The sequence below is a fragment of the Dryas octopetala genome, chromosome 3, assembly GCF_963921425.1.
Source record: "Dryas octopetala chromosome 3, drDryOcto1.1, whole genome shotgun sequence".
Taxonomy (NCBI): domain Eukaryota; kingdom Viridiplantae; phylum Streptophyta; class Magnoliopsida; order Rosales; family Rosaceae; genus Dryas; species Dryas octopetala.
Genome location: NC_141368.1, coordinates 4,804,047 through 4,825,974, shown reverse-complemented (window position 1 = coordinate 4,825,974; position 21,928 = coordinate 4,804,047). Strand labels below are relative to the sequence as shown.

General features: G+C 39.3%; 5 protein-coding genes and 1 pseudogene across 5 annotated transcripts; 2 read left to right on the top strand and 4 right to left on the bottom strand.

The window, feature by feature from the left end:
- Window positions 1-3,320: 3,320 nt before the first annotated feature.
- Window positions 3,321-5,407, top strand: LOC147289919 (UDP-glycosyltransferase 76B1-like). The gene is made up of 2 exons (XM_086235388.1): window positions 3,321-3,972; window positions 4,222-5,407. The coding sequence occupies exons 1-2, from the start codon at window positions 3,399-3,401 to the stop codon at window positions 5,100-5,102; spliced, it is 1,455 nt and encodes a 484-aa protein (XP_086091514.1). The 5' UTR covers window positions 3,321-3,398; the 3' UTR covers window positions 5,103-5,407.
- A 107-nt stretch (window positions 5,408-5,514) lies between these two features.
- Window positions 5,515-7,081, bottom strand: LOC147289918 (7-deoxyloganetic acid glucosyltransferase-like). Its single transcript, XM_086234929.1, has 2 exons — window positions 6,562-7,081; window positions 5,515-6,467 (listed from the first exon to the last, which is right to left on the bottom strand). Exons 1-2 carry the CDS (start codon window positions 7,079-7,081, stop codon window positions 5,515-5,517), a joined length of 1,473 nt encoding a protein of 490 aa, XP_086091055.1.
- A 531-nt stretch (window positions 7,082-7,612) lies between these two features.
- On the top strand, window positions 7,613-8,581 carry LOC147289917 (18.1 kDa class I heat shock protein-like). The gene has a single exon (XM_086238809.1). The coding sequence runs from the start codon at window positions 7,849-7,851 to the stop codon at window positions 8,323-8,325; it is 477 nt and encodes a 158-aa protein (XP_086094935.1). The 5' UTR covers window positions 7,613-7,848; the 3' UTR covers window positions 8,326-8,581.
- A 472-nt stretch (window positions 8,582-9,053) lies between these two features.
- LOC147289916 (17.9 kDa class I heat shock protein-like) lies at window positions 9,054-9,727 on the bottom strand (annotated as a pseudogene).
- A 255-nt stretch (window positions 9,728-9,982) lies between these two features.
- On the bottom strand, window positions 9,983-12,663 carry LOC147289915 (replication factor C subunit, putative (DUF620)). Its single transcript, XM_086237719.1, has 3 exons — window positions 12,251-12,663; window positions 11,771-12,145; window positions 9,983-10,685 (listed from the first exon to the last, which is right to left on the bottom strand). Exons 1-3 carry the CDS (start codon window positions 12,557-12,559, stop codon window positions 9,993-9,995), a joined length of 1,377 nt encoding a protein of 458 aa, XP_086093845.1. The 5' UTR covers window positions 12,560-12,663; the 3' UTR covers window positions 9,983-9,992.
- Window positions 12,664-16,345: 3,682 nt separating this feature from the next.
- On the bottom strand, window positions 16,346-19,565 carry LOC147289914 (uncharacterized). The gene is made up of 2 exons (XM_086237550.1): window positions 18,704-19,565; window positions 16,346-16,931 (listed from the first exon to the last, which is right to left on the bottom strand). The coding sequence occupies exons 1-2, from the start codon at window positions 19,105-19,107 to the stop codon at window positions 16,694-16,696; spliced, it is 642 nt and encodes a 213-aa protein (XP_086093676.1). The 5' UTR covers window positions 19,108-19,565; the 3' UTR covers window positions 16,346-16,693.
- Between the last annotated feature and the right edge of the window lie 2,363 nt (window positions 19,566-21,928).

Genomic DNA, 21,928 nt, shown 5'->3' with positions numbered 1-21,928 from the left:
TAGAATTCCCAATTTGGGGGGTTATGTCAGGTGGAGCTTAGTGCCGCGAAGCGGCGACAAAATTTTTTAGGGACTGGGCAGGTGACCAGCTTCAGTGGTGGAGGTTGGGTTAGTGGGTTGGATCTGAGTGGTGTGGGTTTTGGGAAATTTAATTAAGGAAGAGAATGAGAGTGACTAAGTGAGGGGCACACTGCACACACACACAAATTAGTAAATTCTAGAGATTTTTTTGTCTCAGAAGAATTCTCAAAAATATTGAGCAGGTGAGGCGTTGAGACCATTTGGCCATTTTGTTTTTTTCTTAAATTGATATTTATATGTCATTTATTAAATGCTCTTAACAATGTCAATCAGTGTAAAAAAAAAAAAAAAAAAACAAACAAACAAATTTTCCTAGAGCCGAACTTAAGGGTTTAGTAATATTAACAATCAACTTAAAAAAATAACATTTTCGTTAAAAGGGCTGCTCCACCAACTGGTATTAGCCGATTCCAATTGGTTTCCTTTTCAACTAGGCCCAGCCCACGTAGCCTTAAGTCAGCAGTATTCAGGCAATCATCACCATCACCAGCCTCTCACTCTTGGTCTCTGTTCTCTCACTTTCTCAACTCTCAGCTCTCTCTCTCTCATTACTCACCAGGCATCCAAATCATCACCACCCCTAGGTTGAGAGAAGTGAGGTCGTAAGGGTTGTTATCCAGACACTCGGGGGGTCGCTGTCCAGAGAGATGGGGTGTTGTGGGCTTTTCGGCTGGCCTCCGAAGGGTCGCCCGACCCCCACCTTTGTATGTGGATTCGTCCCCGACGATGTATGCTAAGGAAAAGACATGACTACACAACAGGACCACACAATAGGACCGCACAACAGGACCACAACAGGACCACACAACAGGACCACACAACATGTATACATATAAGTAGGCTCCATGCACAGATATTTGAGAAAAGAATGGGTACATCAGTAGATCCATCAATAATATGGATCGCCTTGCATTATTGTTTTTCTCTAGATGTAATGATTGCCTTGCAATACTGTATATACATCAATAAACGATGGTCACCACTATTTTTTTTTTTTAAATGTTAGGGATATTATATTTTGGTATTATTTAGTGTACAATTTTTCTAATAGAGATGAACTCCACTTGTATTTGTGGGTCTCATCTCTATTAGAAAGATAATACATTAAGTGGTACCAAGACATGGTACACCGAGCATTACCTTTTTTTTTTTTTTTTTTTCGTCTACTTTAATATATCTTTACTTTAATATATCTTTACTTTACAAGTATTTTTTGCAAAAATAAGATAGAAATGTAGAATGAGAAAGTAGAAAGGAGACGGTAAAAATAATATTTTTGTATACGGTATATATGGTGTAGAAAGTATATAAGCTTTGCTTTTAGAAAAATCAGTGGCTAGTTGATGCTCTCACGGTCATTTCATGAAAATTAATCAATGAAGCTTATATATGTTCCCACTGTGAGTTTATTCCCCACCTCAATGGCACATAGTTGATATTTCCAAATATTAGCATTAATAGTCTAATTGCATCTCTAATTTCCTTATAAATATGTCATATTTTACTATATATAACATTACTTTAAAAGTGTAAATTGAATCATGATCAATATAATGTTAAATATCTCACATTATTATAATACAATTGACTTATACAGTGTATAAGTCTTGAAAAATCCTCCCTTTATAAGTTGGTTTTAAGAATGAGTCACGCTCATGAGATTTTTACACGGTATCAATAGACCACCAAAGCTCAATTAATATTTTTGATGTTGATTTAGTACTTGTATCTAAACTACTGAACGTCACTCTGTAAATTTTGTATGTGATCAATTTTTCACCAATATTTGCAAGCAAAAGAAAAAAAGCACGGAACTCAATAATTACCTACAAAATTATACTCCAGTAATGAATTTAAAGTGCACGGTACGACGGCACACTGTTGGAGTTGAGAAGAATCCTACTTTATATTATTGCGAGAGCAGTTTTGCTCACCTCCTTTAACTCATGTGTATGCTCACCTCCCATCTAAAATATTGCCACGTGTTTAAAAAACTAACCATGAGTTAACTATTGTGTTTAATTATTTATGATGTTATAATGATGAGAGAGAAAAATTAATTATTTAATTTGACAACTCATTCTTATTTTATCCTTATCTTTTATTACTCAACTTTTTTTTATCACCCGTTAATTTTTCTTTTCTTTTTTATTTAATTATTTCTAATAATTTTTACTTCTTTTGTTTTTTTGCTCTTCTCCAGTACGCCTCTAGTATTCAAAAAATCACATCCATTTTTACGGGTCTTCTCATGTATACACATTTATCTATTTTTTTAATTAATTAAAAAATAAAAATATTCTAACAACACATTTGCAATTCGAACAAAAAACTCATTTGCAAAGTTTAATCTAAAATGTTGGCCAAACAAAAATCTAAACAATTCATTTACATACATAGAAAATCCAATAAAAAAGTTACATGAGTTCAAAAAAAAAAAAAATTATGTCGTTGCAACTATTCTTCTCTCTTCAAATGCTGCAACACCTTGGATTGACCTAAGAATTTGTTTGATCTGAAAAGGTCATGTATGAGACAAGAAAGAAGAATTCTTAGGCAAAAAAAAAAAAAGTGTTGTTGGATTATTTTTTTTAATTAATTAAAAAAGTAGATAAAAAGTATACTACATGAGAAGACCCAAAAAAAATGGATGTGGTTTTTTGGGTACTGGAGGCATACTAGAAAAGAACAAAAAAAAAAAAAAAAGCAAAAATTATTAAATGCATGTGGTTTTTTAGATACTAGAGGCGTACTGGAGAACAACAAAAAAAACAAAAGAAGCAAAAATTATTAGAAATAATTAAATAAAAGAGAAAATAAAAATTAATAGGTAATAAAAAAGTGGAAAAAGTTGAGTAATAAAAGATAAGGATAAAAGTAGAAAAGAATTGTCAAATTATTTTTCTCTCTCATTATTATAATATCATAAATAATTAAATATAATAGATTAACTCATGATTAATTTTTTAAACACATGGCAGCATTTTAAATGAGAGGTGAGCATACACCTGAGTTAAAGGAGGTGAGCAAAACTGCTCTCCATACCACATACGACTAAATTGGGCATGCGCCATGAAAGAGTCTCTCTACCACATACTACTATAAATAAAGAAGTTGGCCAAGAATGACGTACATATATATAAGCAAAGCAAACACATTGGGCATGCCCGTGAAAGAGTCTCTCTACCACATACTACTATAAATAAAGGAAGTTGGCCAAGAATGACGTACATATATAAGCAAAGCAAACACATTGGGCATGCCCGTGAAAGAGTCTCTCTACCACATACTACTATAAATAAAGAAGTTGGCCAAGAATGACGTACATATATAAGCAAAGCAAACACAGACCGAGACACAAGTCAAACACAAACACTAGTCTAATGGAGCAGAGGAAGCAATTGGGTCGGAGATTGATACTCTTCCCACTGCCTCTTCAAGGCCATTTATACCCAATGCTAGAGCTTGCCAACCTTCTACACACCAAAGGCTTCTCCATAACCATCATCCACACCAACTTCAACTCTCTCAACCCTTCAACCCATCCACACTTCACCTTCCACTCAATCCCTGATGGTTTAACTGAAACTGATGTCGAGGCCTCCACAAAGGATGTATTCTATCTTTTTTCTCTTCTAAATGTTAAATGTGTCGAACCTTTCAGGGAATGCCTGAGTGGGTTGTTGTCTCACTCTCATGTACTTTCAGATCAGAAGGAGGAGGAGGAGCCTGTTGCTTGCTTAATCTCTGACTCTATCTTTCACTTCTCTCAATCTGTTGCTGACAGCCTTAAGCTCCCTAATATTGTGTTGAAGACTGGGGGTGTCACTTCCTTTTCTGTTTATGACACATTTCCACTTCTGCGAGAAAAGGCTTACCTCCCCATTCAAGGTGCACTTTCGTTCTTGATTTCTTGGTGTAATTGGTAGGGAATATATGTAGGTCCACCTAATTGTCTAATACCTAAGATTGATGTGAATTTTGGCCACACATTTAGGTCGAAAGTTAATTTAATCAATAATTTAAATTTATTGTCCACGACATATTGTCATGTTCCACTTGTATCATATTTCTAAATAAATAGTTTCAATTTGTATTAGAAAAACTTATATTTTGTCTTGATTTCAAATTTGGCATTAGATTCTCGACTAGAAGAGGCGGTGGTAGAGCTTCCACCTCTCAAAGTCAAAGACATTCCGGTGGTGAGCACTTGTGACCCGGATAAATACTATCAACTAATAGTTGGCCTCTCAAATAAAGCTCAGGCCTCAAATGGACTCATCTTTAACACTTTTGAAGACCTCGAACAACATGCACTGACCACAATTCGGCAAAAATTCCCGGTTCCGATATTCCCAATAGGCCCATTTCACAAGTGGCCTGCAGCCTCTTCTTCAAGTAGCTCATTAACACAGGACCAAAGTTGCATTACTTGGCTAAACACTCAAACACCAAAATCTGTTATCTATGTTAGCTTGGGGACCATTGCCGCAATAAAGGAAGCTCAATTTTTGGAGATAGCTTGGGGACTAGCCAACAGCAACCAACCCTTCTTGTGGGTGGTTCGACCCGGATTGATCGATGGCTCAGAATGGCTTGAACCATTACCTAGTGGGTTTCTTGAGGCTCTGGATGACAGGGGGCACATTGTGAAATGGGCTCCCCAAAAAGAAGTGTTGGCCCATCCAGCCGTTGGAGGGTTTTGGACTCACAATGGCTGGAATTCTACATTGGAGAGTATTTGCGAGGGGGTCCCTATGATTTGTATGCCATGTTTAGCTGATCAAAAGGTGAATGCAAGATATGTAAGCCATGTTTGGAAGGTTGGGTTGCATTTAGAGTATGGTATTGAGAGAGGAGAGATTGAAAGAATAATTAGAAAATTAATGTTGGAGAAAGAAGGGGAAGAGATCAGAGACAGAGCCATAAAACTTATGGACAAGGCAAATCTTTGCATCAAACAAGGTGGCTCCTCAGACGAATCCTTGGATGGTTTGGTTAAACATATTTTATCATTATAATCATTTGTTTTCCAAACTCTGAGTCAGTGAACCCCAAATTTGGCTTATTGTTACTTTTTTCAGTCCTAGCAAGTTGTCTGTTTGCTGTGTGCTCCTTTAATAATTTGCACTGCTTGCAATTTAAAATTTGCAAAGCAATTGCAACAGGTATTATTAAGGCAGGGAGAAAAACTTGGGTGGGACAGTCCTACCACGTCAATATGCTGACATGGTGAGACCAACCACTCATAAGAAGCCATGTGTTATTGTTCAAATTATTTTGAGTATTCAATAAACAATATGTTTAAAAGCTAAGTTTGTTTTGAGATTTTGTGTTTGCACTATAAGATTTCCTCTAAATTAATGCTTTTGATTTATTCATTAATGTTGCCTAGCCCAAAATGTAAAGATGGTTAGCATTTTCACATAAGCTTTAGCAATTAGAAGCTCGTTGCAGGCTCCTCCTCCGAATGTCCTCAATCAGACGATCTAAACTACAATAAGAAGATCCACCTTCACTCACACTTGCTCTTGTCAACTTTGCCATCTCAGTTGCTGATCTCATGAACTCCTCCTTCCTCTCCCCCATCAAATCCCTAATCATTTTCTCAATAATCACTCTGTGACACCTATCTTTCATGTCAAATCCAAGCTTCCACACCTCACTCACAAGCCTACTATTCACCATTTGATCAGCAAAGTAAGCCCAACACATCATAGGCACCCCAGCCACTATGCTCTCTAAGATTGAGTTCCAACCACTATGTGTAAAAAACCCACCAATGGCCTCATGACTCAGGACCTCCTCTTGTGGTGCCCAATCCACCATGTACCCTCTCTCCCTCGTCCCCGCCACTAGCTCCGCCGGAACCTCACCCTGTCCGCTGCCTTCTCCCACCACCGAGTCAGGCCTCATGACCCACAAAAACCGCTTCCTACTATTCACCAAACCATACCAAAACTCCATTAGCTCGTTCCTTGTCATCACTGCTATGCTTCCAAAGCTAACATAGAGAACTGATTTTGGGGGCTGGGCGTCCAGCCATGCAATGCAGCCTCTGTCTTCTTCCCAGAGACTGTTGGATGCAATTGATGCTGCTGCTTCCATTGATGCCAACCTTGAGCACAGGTGGGTGTGTAGGGGTCCAATGGCGTATGTGTTGGGAATGTGAGTGCGTATACGAGAGAGTACGGGTGCTTCTAGTTCTTCAAATGTGTTGATTATGAGTGCGTCGGCTCTGGCATTGTCTTGGCTCTCTCTTATTACATACTGCAGAGTTTTGTCACCAAGATTTCTGGTTCTGCAGAATCCTGGGAGGTCTCGCCGCCGCAGATAACCCTCCATTCCCGGCACACATGTTACCAGCCTATCCATGTCCTCGCTCTCTAAAACATGTCAATTCACACACAATTAATAAGTAGTACCGTCACAATAGTCACCAAATTTGTTATCAAAGAGAAAATATAGCCGGCCATATACCTTTGAAGGGTAGCTCCTTAGCATCGATGAGTTTTGGGATACAAAAATAAGCCCAGTAACAGGAAGCATTTATGGTACGTAAAGAGATGGCCATGACTCCAATCTCTTTGGCAACATCAATTGCAAAGCTCATGATTCCATCAGCCACAATACATGTTATGGGTGGCCAGCTTGAGTCCAAACCCAAGTGACCACCAGAAACCACCATCTCTCTGAATAGTGGCTTGGTCACAGACCTCAAAGAATCAAACATCTCTAACATTCTACCACCTGAGCGTGGGTGGTTTTCTGGTAGACCATCCGTAATGGTCGTGAAACGAAATCCAGGGTAGCGTGTGAACTGGGATTGGATATTTGTGTGACGAAGAAGGCGATTATGAACGAAGTGGGAATTGAGGAAGGTAACATGGAAGTTAGCTAGGCAGAGTAGCTCTGCCAACTTTAGCGTGGTAGTCACATGACTTTGCAGTGGGAGTGGGAAGATGAGTATATGAGGACGAATTGGCCTTTCATCATCCATTGAAACTACCTCCTCTAATTTTCTAGTATGAGTTTAATGGAAGGTAAGGTTTTATGTGAGTTTATTGGAAGGTAAGGTCTAATGTGAGTTTAATGGAATTCCAATTCTTGGATGCATGTATCTTATAGTGAACAATTGCAGCAGAAGGTATTTACGAAACAACACACTACATGCAATATTTATGATCAAAATGCCTCAACAACAACATTTGTACACGTTAAGACCAGCTGATTTCTTGAAGCATGCAGTTTATGTGTCACGATTTCTGTATTCTCTAACAAATTATTGATTATCTGCAAGTAATTAACAGAAGTACCTCATCTAATTACGAGTAAAGCCCAGCCCAGCTCTGAGAATATATGGCCCAAAATAGAACTAACCCAAATTGTATTACTACCCAGGCTGGTATGGTTTGACAACAAATATAGCCCACTAACCTCCCGTTGGGTTTGGGGCTGAAAAGCCCACCAACCCAATTAATCTGCCGTGGTGACACGTACACTAATAGCGTTGCTTTGCTCGATTGCGGAAGAAGATGGTAGAAGCTTATGGAAGTCTCTGTTTCAGATAAAACATAAATTCCATTCCAAAAGAAGCATGAAAGTGCCTGAACCTTCTTTGGCATTCTATATATACCACTCTCCATAGCATCAACCTCATCAACAAGAAAAATCGTCTGAAGCTCATTACTCAAAGCAATCAAATTTCTGTCACCGCCTTCACCAAACACCAACTCCAAGCAAAACCCATTATCCCCGTCAGAAACAATGGCTCTGAGTCTCTTCGGTAACGGCCGACGAAGCAACATCTTCGACCCGATCTCTCTGGACATCTGGGACCCCTTCGAGGGCTTCGGCGGCGCTCTGGCCAACGTCCCCAACTCCTCCGCCGCCCGCGAAACCTCCGCCTTCGCCAACGCCCGCATCGACTGGAAAGAGACTCCGGAGGCCCACATCTTCAAGGCGGACCTTCCGGGGCTGAAGAAGGAGGAAGTGAAGGTCGAATTGGAGGAAGGAAGAGTGCTTCAGATTAGCGGGGAGAGGAGCAGAGAGCAGGAGGAGAAGAACGACAAGTGGCACCGGGTCGAGAGGAGCAGCGGCAAGTTCTTGAGGCGGTTCAGGCTGCCGGAGAATGCTAAGCTCGATCAGGTTAAGGCCACCATGGAGAATGGGGTGCTCACTGTCACGGTGCCCAAGGGGGAGGAGAAGAAACCCCAGGTCAAGGCCATTGACATTTCCGGCTAAATTCTCAACTCAACTCAACTCATCCGAGCTACCTTGCCAATTCACTTCTCTTTTTGTTGTCGTTTTATGCTAAATAAATTGTCGTTTTGTGTGTTTTGTTTCTGCAATTCCCAGTCTATGCGTCTGTCAGTTTTGAGTTATGGTCTCTAGTCTCTACTTTCTTGTTGTGCACTTGAAAGTTGAAAATATTATTATAAACGTTTTGTTTTGCTAATTATTAGTTACTTTTGTATTCAAAAGACAATCTCATAAGTTGATGTCCCTGGGTTTTCTCAGAATTGAGCATCTGGGTACTTGATTGGGATTATTGCTTTTTTTTGCTGCTTCTTATCAGCTGGGTTTCGAGTTCCATTAGCATCATAGTACTCTTTGTTTTTATTGGCTTTCCAGTATAAGCTCGAAAATCGTTTCAAGAGCCTTTTCTTTATAAAGTGACTGAGTAATTGAAGAATGGCAGAGAGGGGAGTTTGCTGTAGATGATTGAGCAAACCTCATTCTCTGAGAGGTTTGAACTACTACTATACCAAAACGACATAGGAAGATGTCATCCATTTGAAGGCCGTTAGGTCTTATTTAAAAGGAGAGAAAAGCGTAAAATTATATCCATTACAATAAGGCGTCCTACATTTTTTTTTCATTAGAAGGATATATTTTTTTTTTTTAAGTTTTATTTTTTAATTTTTAATGTCTAATGTGTAATGTATAAATATTATATAAAGCAAGAGTCCAAAAGAGCCACTTGATCAAGCACACAAGCTACAATACATACAATTATTTACCATAATAACATCCTTACCAAGACATTAGAGAGATCTTTAAGCTTTAATTAACTAGAAATCTCAATGGACCTGACATCGACCTTCTTGGCCTCCTCCTTGGGCACAGTGACAGTGAGCACTCCGTTCTCCATAGCAGCCGGAACCTCCTCGAGAACCGACCACTGCTGCGCTCCACGCGGTTCCACGTGTCCGTCTTCTCCTCCATCTCGCGCTTCCTCTCCCCGCTGATCTGGAGGATCTTGCCGTCCTCCACCTCCACCTTCACCTCCTCCTTCCGCAGCTCCGGAAGGTCGGCCCTGAACACGTGCGCCGCCGCAGTCTCCTTCCACTCGATGTGAGCGTGCGCGAACGACGCCGTCTCGGACCCGCCTCCGCTGAACGATGACAGGTCTGAGAGCGAGCGGAACGACCAGGGGTCCATTATTGGGTGGTGGTGGTGGGGGTCCCAAACGTCCAGTGAAAACGGGTCGAATACGTGCGATCGGCGCCCGAACGGGTTCGGAATCAGCGACATCGTTCGACAATTTGCTCTGAGAGTGCGAAATTTGTGAATGTGATTCTTGGGGAGAAATTTATAGAATCTCAGTAAATGTTTCTAAAGAATTCGACAACCGCGCTATACAAGACGGTTATAGTTACGGTTTTTCGTAAATATCACAAACTACCCCGAGTTTTGTTCAAAATAACGAAATGGGCCCAGTGGCAGTGGGTTGGGCCTGTTGTTTACAAGAATTTGAACTTGGGCTGGGCTCCAACTACTAGACTCCCATCCCACTTAGCAACCCATATCTCTCTAGCTACAAATATCAAAACTATATAATAAACAAATAAAAGAAACATGAACATGGTCATGGAATATGTACAAAATTTAATGAAACACGAATTCATTTACAGTTCTTGGTCGTCACTGTCGCTGCTGCTTTCTGATTCTGAGTCATCATCATCAACATCAATGGCAGCCACTTTAGAAGCACTGATTCTCGAAGAAGCAGATCGAATTTTGAATGGTAATTTGGCATTATTAGTACTATTATTATTACTAGTAGCTACCACCCCAGCAGCACCACCACCACCACACCGAGCTTCTTCTTCTTCCTCTTTCTTGAGGTCACCAGGAGGCAAGAAGCAGTCCATGGACAACCCCTTTATGTTAAAATCCACCTCCTCAATTGCCCAAGCCTCCTCCATTCTCGTCCTCGAATGGCCCTCCGAGCTCTCGCCGAACCTGAACAGCGACACGCAGGTCCGGCCCGCGTGCGCGATGCTGACGCCGTCGACGGTCCGGTGGTCTTGGATGAACGACTCCATCGTGGTCTCCCAGAAAACGCTTTGGTCGTTTCCGGAGGAGGCTTTGATTTTGAGGAGGTGGGAGTCTTCGAGTTGGACCAAGAGGCCCGTTCTCTGGCTGAAGTAGCCCCAAACGGTGTGTCGTATTATCTCCACGTTGCTGCTGCTTCTTGCTTTTAGTGTGGAGGGTTGAGCCTCCAGTTTAAGTATGAAGCAGTCTTCGTCGTTGATTGCTTTCTCCCCAATGCAAACGGAGTTGCTGAATAAATTCGCTGTGGACCTTGGATCAAGACCCTGTTCATTAATCACAATAATTAATAATTAATTAATTGATTCCAGTGTGAGAATGTTGTACAATTATAATTAATTCTAGTATGCTCTAACAACGTGCACTAGGACCCACATGGAAGTGGACAACAGAATAATAGATGGGGACAGTCCAACATATAAATTCCTAATGGTGTGTTTGGATGGAGGAAAAAAACTCAGAATTTAAACAAAACTCAGCATTTAAAAAATTACATGCTCTAATTTCCTTGTTTGGGTTAATAAATACAGAATTTTGTAAATTCTAGGTGGAAAAAAACTTGAGATTTGAAGGCTGTAAATTCTAACTTTAAATTCCACCTAAATTGGTGTCATTTTCAAAATTTCAATTTTTACAAAAGAAAAATAAGTCGTGTCGACCATGTTGACACTACCATCACTGCCGCCAACGTCACCACCACTAACACCACCACCAACACCAACACCAAGACCGCCACCACCGCCATCACCGTCGCCACCACCGCCATCACCGTCACCGCCGCCACCACCATCACCGCCATTTCCAACACCACCACCGCCACTGCCACTGCCACCGCCAACACCCCAATTTTAGCCACCACCATTTCTCCTACCGCTTGTGGGCCATTACCCCTACCAATATGGTTAACTCATCATAAACATCATTTTTATTGTTGCCACCATCACCATCACCATCACCATCACCATCACCATCACTCTTTTGAATTGATATATCAAAAATTAAAACTACCATAAATTTCGTATTTAAACTCCATTATGTTTACATGTTATCCAAACAAGAGAATTTACATATTCTAGAATTTTAAATCACATCGTTTTAAATTTCGTCATTTGTGAATTCCTTAATAATTTCAAACTACTTCATCCAAACGCACTAAGGAGTTAGGACAAGTCAAAAAACACCATAATCACCATCAAAATCAGTGAAAAATCCCCTAAATACTATGCTTTGCTTTAACTTTACAAATTAACCGTAATAATATAGAGAAATTCTTAGATATAATGGATATTTACAGTATTCACATACTAATACTAATTATATGATGAGTTATTATTAGAGGGACGTTGTATACCTGAAGAAGGCGCCTGAGGGGACGAGGAGGGCCTCGGGAAGCATGGGAGTGGTGCCAAGGGGTTTGGCGCCAAGCCACCTTACCATCACTCCCTGCGCTAATCTTACACCCAGACACCACCAACTCCAAGCACCAGAGGTCTGGTCTCTTCTGCCACAGCACAAACCCTCCCATCTCTCCATCCCCAACCGATCTGATCAAGCTCTTCACCTTCCCCTTGTTACTATTTTTCAAGCACCCTTCTCCGGTACAAAACTCCGAGGCTGCCATCTTCACCTTGCCCATAGCATACATGCTGTCTATGGAATTCAAAACCTTCTCTCCCCCCACTGCCGCTATGTATTGCTTCACTATGTATTTGGCCATCGAAGCCTCCTACGTATCACCAAACACATAATAAGCAAAACAATATTTGACCAATTAAGCGTTGAAAGCTTGTATATATTATAATTGGGTAGTGGGTACTAATTAATTACTTACAATGGGTTGATCTTTGATGTTGCGGTTGATGGGTTGGTGGTCATTAGGAATGGGAAGGGGAATCAAGGGTGCTCCGATGACTCCGAGCAAGAGCTGGATCTCGGCATTTTTGCTTCCAAAGACGGTGTTGATGTGTGGTTGTGATGATCTCTCGGTGTTTGATGATTTCATCCATGACTTCATGTTCTGCCATGAAATGGTGGCGTTCTTGCAATTGGTTGTGGAGGCGAACATCTCTTCTGGGATTGGGACCTCGAGCACAGTTTCCAGGCCATCTTCACGGTCCAAATTGGGACAAAGCTTCCTCATGATAAAAGAGTAGTAGTAGATTAGGAGGGTATGAATTAAAGAGTACGTATGAGAGGTATTGGGTTTTTGATGGAGAGCTATGTAATGTAGGTAGCTAGGGTCCTAGGGACTTGGAGTAGTATAGTAAGAGAAACAAGGGGAATATGAGTTAGTCTTTGATTCAAAGAGAGGAAGGGGTCTGCACTCTCTGAAGCTGTTCAACACCACCAACCGACCAATGGCCCTCATTCTAACGTGGTCCGCTTTGTCTATGTCGTGTTTGCACGCTCACTCTCTCTCTCTCTCTCTCTCTCTCTCTCTCTCTCTCTCTTATTAGAAACTTAATTAGTCTGCTCTTATTAATTTATAATTGATGTTGATTGATATCTGGAGGAACTACATCTAAACTCAAAGGGTATGTTAAATTAAAATGGGGTTAAAGTAGTAAGACAAGTAGTAGTGTTAAAGCAATTAGTTTTGGCAATATCATCACATAATACAGATAACCCAATTCGAGATTATTGTATTGCTTATTGTTTTCGTTTATTGTTTTCGTTTTTACAATGGGGGTAAGTAAGAATTTGTTAGCTTGACCTACACACACCAAACAAAGCCCATCCACAATACACAATACACAAAAGAACAAAAAAAAAAAAAAAAAAAAAGAGGAGAAAAAGGATAAAGCAAAAGGGATTGAATGTCCTCATGTCCCCTCTATCTTTCTCTCTCTCTCTCTGTGTGGCTGTGGCACTTTGCTGCCTTTGACAGCAGCATATCTAACGCAAACAACTTTTACGCTTTAACGGATAAGAATAATAATCAGCTTCGATACTGATGAATTGAATGCATTGCTAATTTGCTATGATGGCGGAGCATGCTGCGACCGACATTTTAATTTGCCAATGGTGGTTGGGTCGACGACACTCAATCTAATTGTGTCTCAATTTTGATGCTGCTGCTGTTGCATTGCATTAGCTGTACGTGCTCTGCTTTGGCCTCTTCATCTTATTTTATTCTTCTTGTCTTTGTTTAATCAACAAGTAATTGTCGTTTAGGAACCAAGAAACTCAGAGATGCAGAGCTCCTGAATTATACTCTGCATAAACTAATTGAATGGCGTTTTGGGATTGCGACACCTGTCGCTGTTGGCAAGATATATGCAACAATCAGGAGCGCGCCTAATGTTTAATTTCAATCATGTCATGCACGTTCTTAGGATCGAAATCTTAAAAACGTTATTCTTTGGGATTTACCCTTCTATCCATTAGAGGTTTGACTAGGTAACAATCTTGTTACAGACATTCTTCCATTTTTCTAATGTTTTACATTCTAAAAACGTATAAAAGCATCAAGCATCTCGTACATACTATGTTTTTGGCTAGAAGAGTGTTACTGTGACCCACTTGATCACATCATCATGTTTTGCACCCCATTACTAATTTTCTGTTTAATTACCCATGTCTGTTTTAAGATATCTATCTGCAATTTTTCTTCCTTTTTTAATGTGTTTGAGATCATAATATCAAACTCTAATCACAGAAGAGTGTAATATCTAACATTGCCTATTCTCACCTTTGTACCACAATAAATTATATTCTATATTTCTCCACTCATTTCCATTAATTTAGCTTGGATATTCTAACATGTACATAATATCATAGTAGTAAATTCACATGTCAAGTTCAATGGTACGTCACACACTCACACTTGACATAACATGTTGAGACTTGAGAATATAAATATTAAAAAATATTTTTTTCCCAACTTGATATGTTGATATAAATGTTACATCCGTGTATTTAGAGCACACTCATCATCAATTACTTTTAGATTAAATGTTCAAATATTTACACCTACATCTTCAACTAGCTCCCGCAGTTGGTGGGCAACAAACTAATTGTTTATGATAGTTCCCGTTCTTTACTGAAACTTATAATGGCATTAACAATTTTTTTTTCAACGCGTAAAGTCCTTAACATTGAGTGACTCAGAGAAGTTAGATCAAGTGGATATTGGCACCACTATTAGAAAGTTACAATCTAACTACTTTAATATTGAATAAAATAATTGATGTGGGAAGCAATTTATGAGCATAGCAGGCGCCACAACTCTTGCTGTGAGCATCATAATCATAATAATGCCAAACCCACTCTTCGATTCCAAAAAGGTATCTCTGAATGAATTGTATTTTCAATTTTATTTTTGTTTTTCCAATTTATGAGTGATCGCCCACTTAGTGGTAAAGAGAATGAAATGTAATAATTGGCATAATAATGAAGTATGAATGTAATGAATATCATAAGAAAAAAAGAAATGAGGTCCCAGGGGTAGTAGTCCCACCACGAGCTGTGTTTTTGGCATATTAAGATTGCGATCGCTAATCACGGCACCGTCATTGCAACAACTCGTGCATTGGTATGTATTTTTATCTCTTTTACTTACACTCCCTCGGTCCCTCCTGGGGACTGCTACTGTTTGTCTTTCATCACCTAATTTCACTCTCCTAATCCTAAGTTCCTAACCACGTGTATGTAGTCTGAAGAAAAAAAAAAAAAAAAAACCACCTATATGATGGTTGATATATGTTACCTTATTATTCTTATAAAATTGTCTAAATTTAAAAGTATTTTTACTACTACAAAAAGGTGATGGTGAACATTACCACCATTATGAATGGATGACAGGTGTCACCCTATTCATGGTGAGCAAAAATGAATCCGATTAATAAAACCTTGTTTTTTTTAACACATTAGCAAATGATGATTTATTTACTCTTCAATTTCTTTATAATAGGTCTAACTTGGAATGCATAACTAAATGTTATTAGTCACAAGAATTATAAGTCAGGGTGGCAAATTTTGACACAATACAATAATACGACTTCAATCCGTCATGAAGTTAGCGGGTTTGGGTTGGCTATTTCTTGACACGAACACGAATATGACACGACCCACTAAATATGAATGATAAATGGATCGGATTAGTCAAATAGTATAACACGATTGTAACACGGTAAATATGTTTAACTAGTATTATATGAAGAAAATGAATAATTTTTCTCAATTTTTAATATGTATTATATGACTTATTTGTATATGACTTTACTGGTATTATGATTAAATTTTTAAATATGTTTTTTTTTTTTTATGGTTTAAAGGTAATGCATAAGTAATTCCTTTGATTAATAATACAAGAAATTATGTTTAAGTTTTGGTTCACGAGATATATGAGTCAACCCGAAAACGACACAATTATAAACGAGTTGAATTATGATTGAGTTATTCATTACAATTAATTAAACGAGTCAAGTTAAAATTGACTAGTATTTAACACAAACACCAAATAACATGACAAAATCCGTTGCAAGCCCTAATTATAAGTCTCCATGAGAATGGTATTTGTGAGTCCTTAAACCTCCACATTTCAGTGCGGGAGTGTATTAGACAACCCACAAAAATACAAAAGTAAGAGAGAATTTGAGCGCCGCAAATAACGCTCTTAATTTGCTTAGTTGTATGATTTGTATCGTTAAAGGTAGCATCTGGTAAAGCATGACATGTGTACTTTTGCAGGGTCCACGTAAGAAAGATTAACATATCTTGATTAGTGGAAACATCAACGCAGTAAGATATAATTAGCTTGAACATCAACAATAATATTATCTTTATATATAAAGTATTGCCACCATTTGCAGGTAGCCTACTCCACAACCCTTGCCATTTGCAAGAAAATGGCCCTCTGGATATTGCCACATATGACTAATCAGTACAAATTTCAATACATGAGAGAATCAATGACAATACTACATACTGAAGCACATGCCACAAATCTTACATAAATTGGTTGTTTTCATTGTTTTGGCCAATAAAGCATCTGAAGCTACAACAGTACAAGAAACTACATTGGTGGTGCAAATTGAATTTAAACGATGGAAACATAAATTACACAACAACCTGCTGAAACTAGGCTACTCCAAATTGAAATTAAACGATGGAAACATAAATTGCATAAACAACATCCAGATAGAGGAGCAGCTAGCTAACTCCAAGATAGTATGGAGACATGGGTACAGGGATGGTACCTCTGTGAGTGCTTTGCTTGTTTGCTACCTCTCTATCATCACTGATGAAAAAAATGTAACCCTGTAGCAGATTTTTATGAGGGTACATTGAAGTGAAAGAGCCAAGAGATGACAAAGGCAAAGACCATACAAGCTAGCAAGAAATTTAGGAACCGGTGACCCTGCCAGAAGTTCCGGTTCTCTGCTGTCTGCAGAGAGCCGGCTGCTGCTGTTGCCATTGCAGGATCATTTGCCTCATTCCACTGCTCCACCAACTCAGCTTCATTCACACCAACAACATTTCGTGCAGTTGATCCACAGATCTCACAGGTTCTGCAGTTATATATTTGGGTATGAAGTTGAGCAATAATAATAGTATAAACAAGAAGATACAAAGGTTTGCCCAAAGAAGCATGTGATAAGCAATTCCTATGTTTTGGTCAAAATGAAAGCCAATCAGCATGCCTCTTGAATGCTCTCTGAGACTTCTAAATTAGGACACAGTTATGAGTTATTACTGTGAAAAGCCATTCCCCATTATGTATAAGGTCTGAAAGTTTTAAATCCAATTACAATGCAAAATTTTTGAACCAGATCAAGGTAAGATGCGGCTACCATTTTCAATAGTGGTTTTCGGAAGTCAGAAAAGTTGGACAAGTTGAATCTGTTAAGATTTTTTCTTTAATATGCGGTCATCAAGATGCAATGCATTTTACAGCTCTAATCTCTACAGTGTCACTTTCATTTATTTGTGGTCATCCAGTCTAGAATGCATTTAAAGCCATATATCTTCCATGAGTCTCAAAACTTGTTGAACACCACTTCTACTCTGGTCCAATTAACACATCTACAAGAACGATGTTTTAGAGAGAAAGAAAACAGATTTGGGTGGTCTAAGAGAAAAATGTCACTACCCAAACTGTACTCCTACCAACGTTGAATCTCAGGAAAGGTCTAGATATGGTTGTAACTCTCAACTGTTTTGCAAAAGTGGTTGGTAACCGCATAATTAAAATCCCAGATTGAAATGATTGTTTCAACATATTTGATCTTGCAATCGATTCTACCAAACATAGAAACCTAAAAATTTGATAGAATAGCATCCATGAAAAACATAGTTCTTCCACTTTATTTGTGGTGCCTCTGCCAGAACAACCTACTTCATTTATCAATCTTCATAAGAGGGGAAGAACTACTAGAGAAAGGCTAAGTGAAGTTCTTCTCCAAATAGAGAAAACTCTTGGTAAACCTATAAAAAATTGATACTGGTTAAGTACTGCATCTTACAACACTACGAACAGCCAAGTTGTCCAATTCATAGAGTATGTCCATAACAAGAAAGAAAATTAGGTAATAGCACTTGACTTCCCCAAAACATCCATCATGAAGATAAATGTGTGTGGAAAACATAGATACACGTTTAATACAAGTCTATTGAACGGACACAGGAGTCAAATGACCTCAGTCAATATATCAGATCAGTAGTACCTGGCTATCAGCAAGAGCCAAATTAATTGACTTTACTAAAGTAGACATCACCAACCAGCTTGTCTAAGTGAAAAAGTAGAGAAAAAAGTTGGAAGGGAATGAGAAATGAAACGTGTAGGTGTTCCAACAAGACAAGAATGGGGGGAGAATCATTTGCACAGTTGGAAATCTATGCAGGGCTGCCAGTGCTTTCATCTTTCGCTTTTTTAATGTTGATGCTCTTGATTTACGCAAATATGCTTTTTCTTTACATCCTAAAGTAGTACAAGTGTTATTATAATTTAGGTTTGCATTAAGACCACTTTGCTTGCATCATCTTATTCATCCCCAAATAATATATTTCAGGACATTTAAGATGGAAAACCATATTCATAATTTCAAAATCCCCAGAAGAACATAACAATATAATGTAAAGCATTTTAGTTATGAATTATGATCACATCACCATATCATTCTACTCGTCAAATTGCTACCAATAAGCAAAATGGGTGGATGTCAAGCACAGACAGAACACTGTAATCACATTCCATGAACATAAAAGCTATAACGAACAGCTGGGTAGTCCCCAAAACACATAAAAATGTCACCTTTATCTGTTAGTGGGAAGTAATACTTACTTGTTACCCTTGATCTTGAACCAAGCCTCAGCACACTGCTTGTGGGCAGCAGCCAAATCCTCCTTACAAGAACATCCCAACTCAATAGGAATCCCAGATTCATGATTGGTTGCATCCAAGCTCAGATGACAAATCCTACAATCCCTCTCCACTTTTTCCAAGTGAGCCTTAACCTCAGGCACCCCACATTCCAGATCCAACTCCACTGAACTCTCTGACACAGAGGATTCCCTCTCCACAATCTCAGTGCCAGACTCACTTGAGCACCTCTGCTCCTCCTCCTCCTCGTCTGACCCGTCAGAGCCGGAGCCGGAGTACCTGTGACCGGTGCCGGCGCTCCGGTGACCCCTTTCTTCTTCTTCCACATCAACAACAACAACGTGGGGCTTGTCTACAGCTGCCATTTCCAAGACACAGAGAGGGAATCTTCATGTAATGGCTCTGTGAGGCTGAGATCATGAATGCCCACAAAGGTTGAAGAAGCCCTCTGTGACTTCTTTCAACCTTGGTAAGCACAGCTCTGCACAACAACACATGTAGGTGCTTTCGTCAGATTTTGAGCAACTGGGTACTTGTGTTGTGGCGCTGTAGGTGATCTCTCTCTCTCTCTCTCTCTCTTACTGTCAGTCCCGGAACAGAAACTTGAGGAGGGAAAAAGATCAAGAAAAGATCTTTTTATAGACTAATGGAAAATACAAGACTCTAAAATGTTGCAGCGGGCAGGAGAAACATGTTAAAGCTTAAATTGTGTCCCCCAAACCAAGTGACTATTTGGCCGTACTTTACTTTGCACACAAATCACATGCCATTTGCCACATTAACTCAAAATGGCATGAACCAAGGACTTGATTAGTGCTCACTGTTAAACGAGTTAGGAGCGACATTAGTGTTTGTTTTAAAAGAAAATTTCTTTTGGGGTCAAGGAGAGGATGAGGTTTTGAAGGAAGTGATTGAAGTGACCTTAAAAACTGTTCTTTTTCCCACACAGTAGAGAGCATAGAAAATGTAAGCATCAAAAGCAGATGTACCTTTGTCCTCTTCACTGCTGCTTGCTTTTTTTTTATCCACTTCTGTTTCACTTTCAATTGCGTAACTGACATGAAGACCCCCTTGGCCAAAAAAAGACATGAAGACCCCAGTCTTATTTTTTTGGAACTCTGAAGACCCCAGTCCACTTTAACTTGTGGAAAGTCAGGCCTGTCCGGCTGTCCATGTTTTTTTACTAGAAAAAAGGTAGTTATGAGAAGGGTATTTTTGACTTTTAGTATATAAAATGCTTTAGAGGGAGATTTGAGAGGTGCGCACCGGATACACCAACAGCCGTTCCATCATTACGAATGATCATTCAGGGCAAGACTTGTTGCTCCTTTTTACCTCATGTTTGGCAAAATCCTAAATTACGCTTTTAATAAAAAATAAAGTATGGTCATTGACAAAGAAACAGTCGAGTAACAACTACTTTTTTTTAATCCCTAATTTATTTCCAACAACCCAAAATATTATTAACTATTATTATTATTACTGTTATTTAAGTAAGTAATGATATCATGATAGAAGAAGAATTAAGTTAATGATCAAATGTTAATCATTCCACGAGTGCTAAAATCAAATGTGAACAATCAACATCTTCATTACAAGGTGGCTCTACTTGTGCTCTACTTGTAGTTGGACGTATGTCTGTTACGAGTCCAAGATCGATTTTTGTTTTTGTTTGGGCCTGTTTTTGTTTGTGGCCCATAAAAATGGGGACAAACTGTTAGGCCCATTTATTATGAGTCATAAACTAGGGTTGCCCGTAACTCTCATCCTTTCCCCCATTATTCCCATATCTCTTACAACGTTTCATTGTCTTATGAGGCACTCTCTCTCATGGAGTTGTAAGTTTTCTCTCACCCTCTTCTCTTATGAAAAAGGAAGTGATAGAACCCTAGTTTCTACCTTAGAGATGACTGACTAAGAATCAAGAACGAGACACTTCATTATTCATTAACCGTCCTTTACACAAGAGCTGGTCTGGTAATATACCAGCAACAGAGCTGTTGCAACAGAAAAGTCCCAACGACCATACAGCCAAGACCCACTAAAAGTACGACACGTGGCAGCCACATGGTAAACTGTTTATAACAGTCTACTATTTACATTTGAGTCCTATCATCACCCTCCCCTATGAAACCAAATTTACAGAATGTGGAAACGAATATTAACACGAAATCAACAAAAAGAAAAAAGGAAAGTCCAAATTGCAATTGCATCTTCACCGTCCAAGCACAGCAACAACCATAGTGCAATTGTGTCTTCATCGTCCAAGCACAGCAGCAGCCATAGTGCAATTGCATCTTCATCTTCCACGCACAGCAGCAGCTTCCGCTTGAGCAATGAATTCAGGAAATCTTGCCTTCATGTCGTAGTAATCTTCCCATGTAGCCTCCTCAGGAGAGTGATGTCTCCACTGAACCAAAACATCCACCCCAGCTGCATTACCCCTCTTGACCATCTTCCTTTCCAAAATAGCTAAGGGTTCATCTTGGACAATGCCATCTTCAGTAATCTGTGGTAAAGCTAGTGTAGGAGTAACATGATTTCCTAACTGCTTCTTCAAGCATGAAACATGAAAAACAGGATGAATCTTGCAACCCTCAGGTAATTTGAGTTTATAAGCTACTGACCCCAACTTATCCAAGACTTCATAAGGACCATAGAATTTAGGCAGAAGCTTATGGTAGGAGTGAGTAGACAGTGACTGCAATCTGTAAGGAATTAATTTCAAGTACACTCTATCACCAATCTGGAATTCCCTTTCGCGTCGATGTTTATCTGCTTGAATCTTCATTCGGTTCTGTGCCAGCCCCAAATTAGTTTTAAGAAGGGAAAGCATCCTATCTCTTGCAACCAAAGTTCTGTCAACACCAGCAAATTTAGTTGTACCTTGCTCATAGGGAGTAACAGTGGGAGGAGGTTGTCCATACACCACCTCAAATGGAGTCAACCTGGTAGCAGTATGAAAAGCTGTATTATAACTAAACTCTGCCCAGGATAACCATTGAACCCATTTCCTTGGTTGAGCTGCAGCAAAACACCTTAAGTATGTTTCCAGACACCTATTCACCACCTCTGTCTGACCATCTGTTTGAGGATGATAGCCAGAACTCATCCGTAAAGCTACATCATGTAATTTGAAATATTCCCTCCAAAAATCACTGACAAAAATTGGGTCTCTGTCACAAA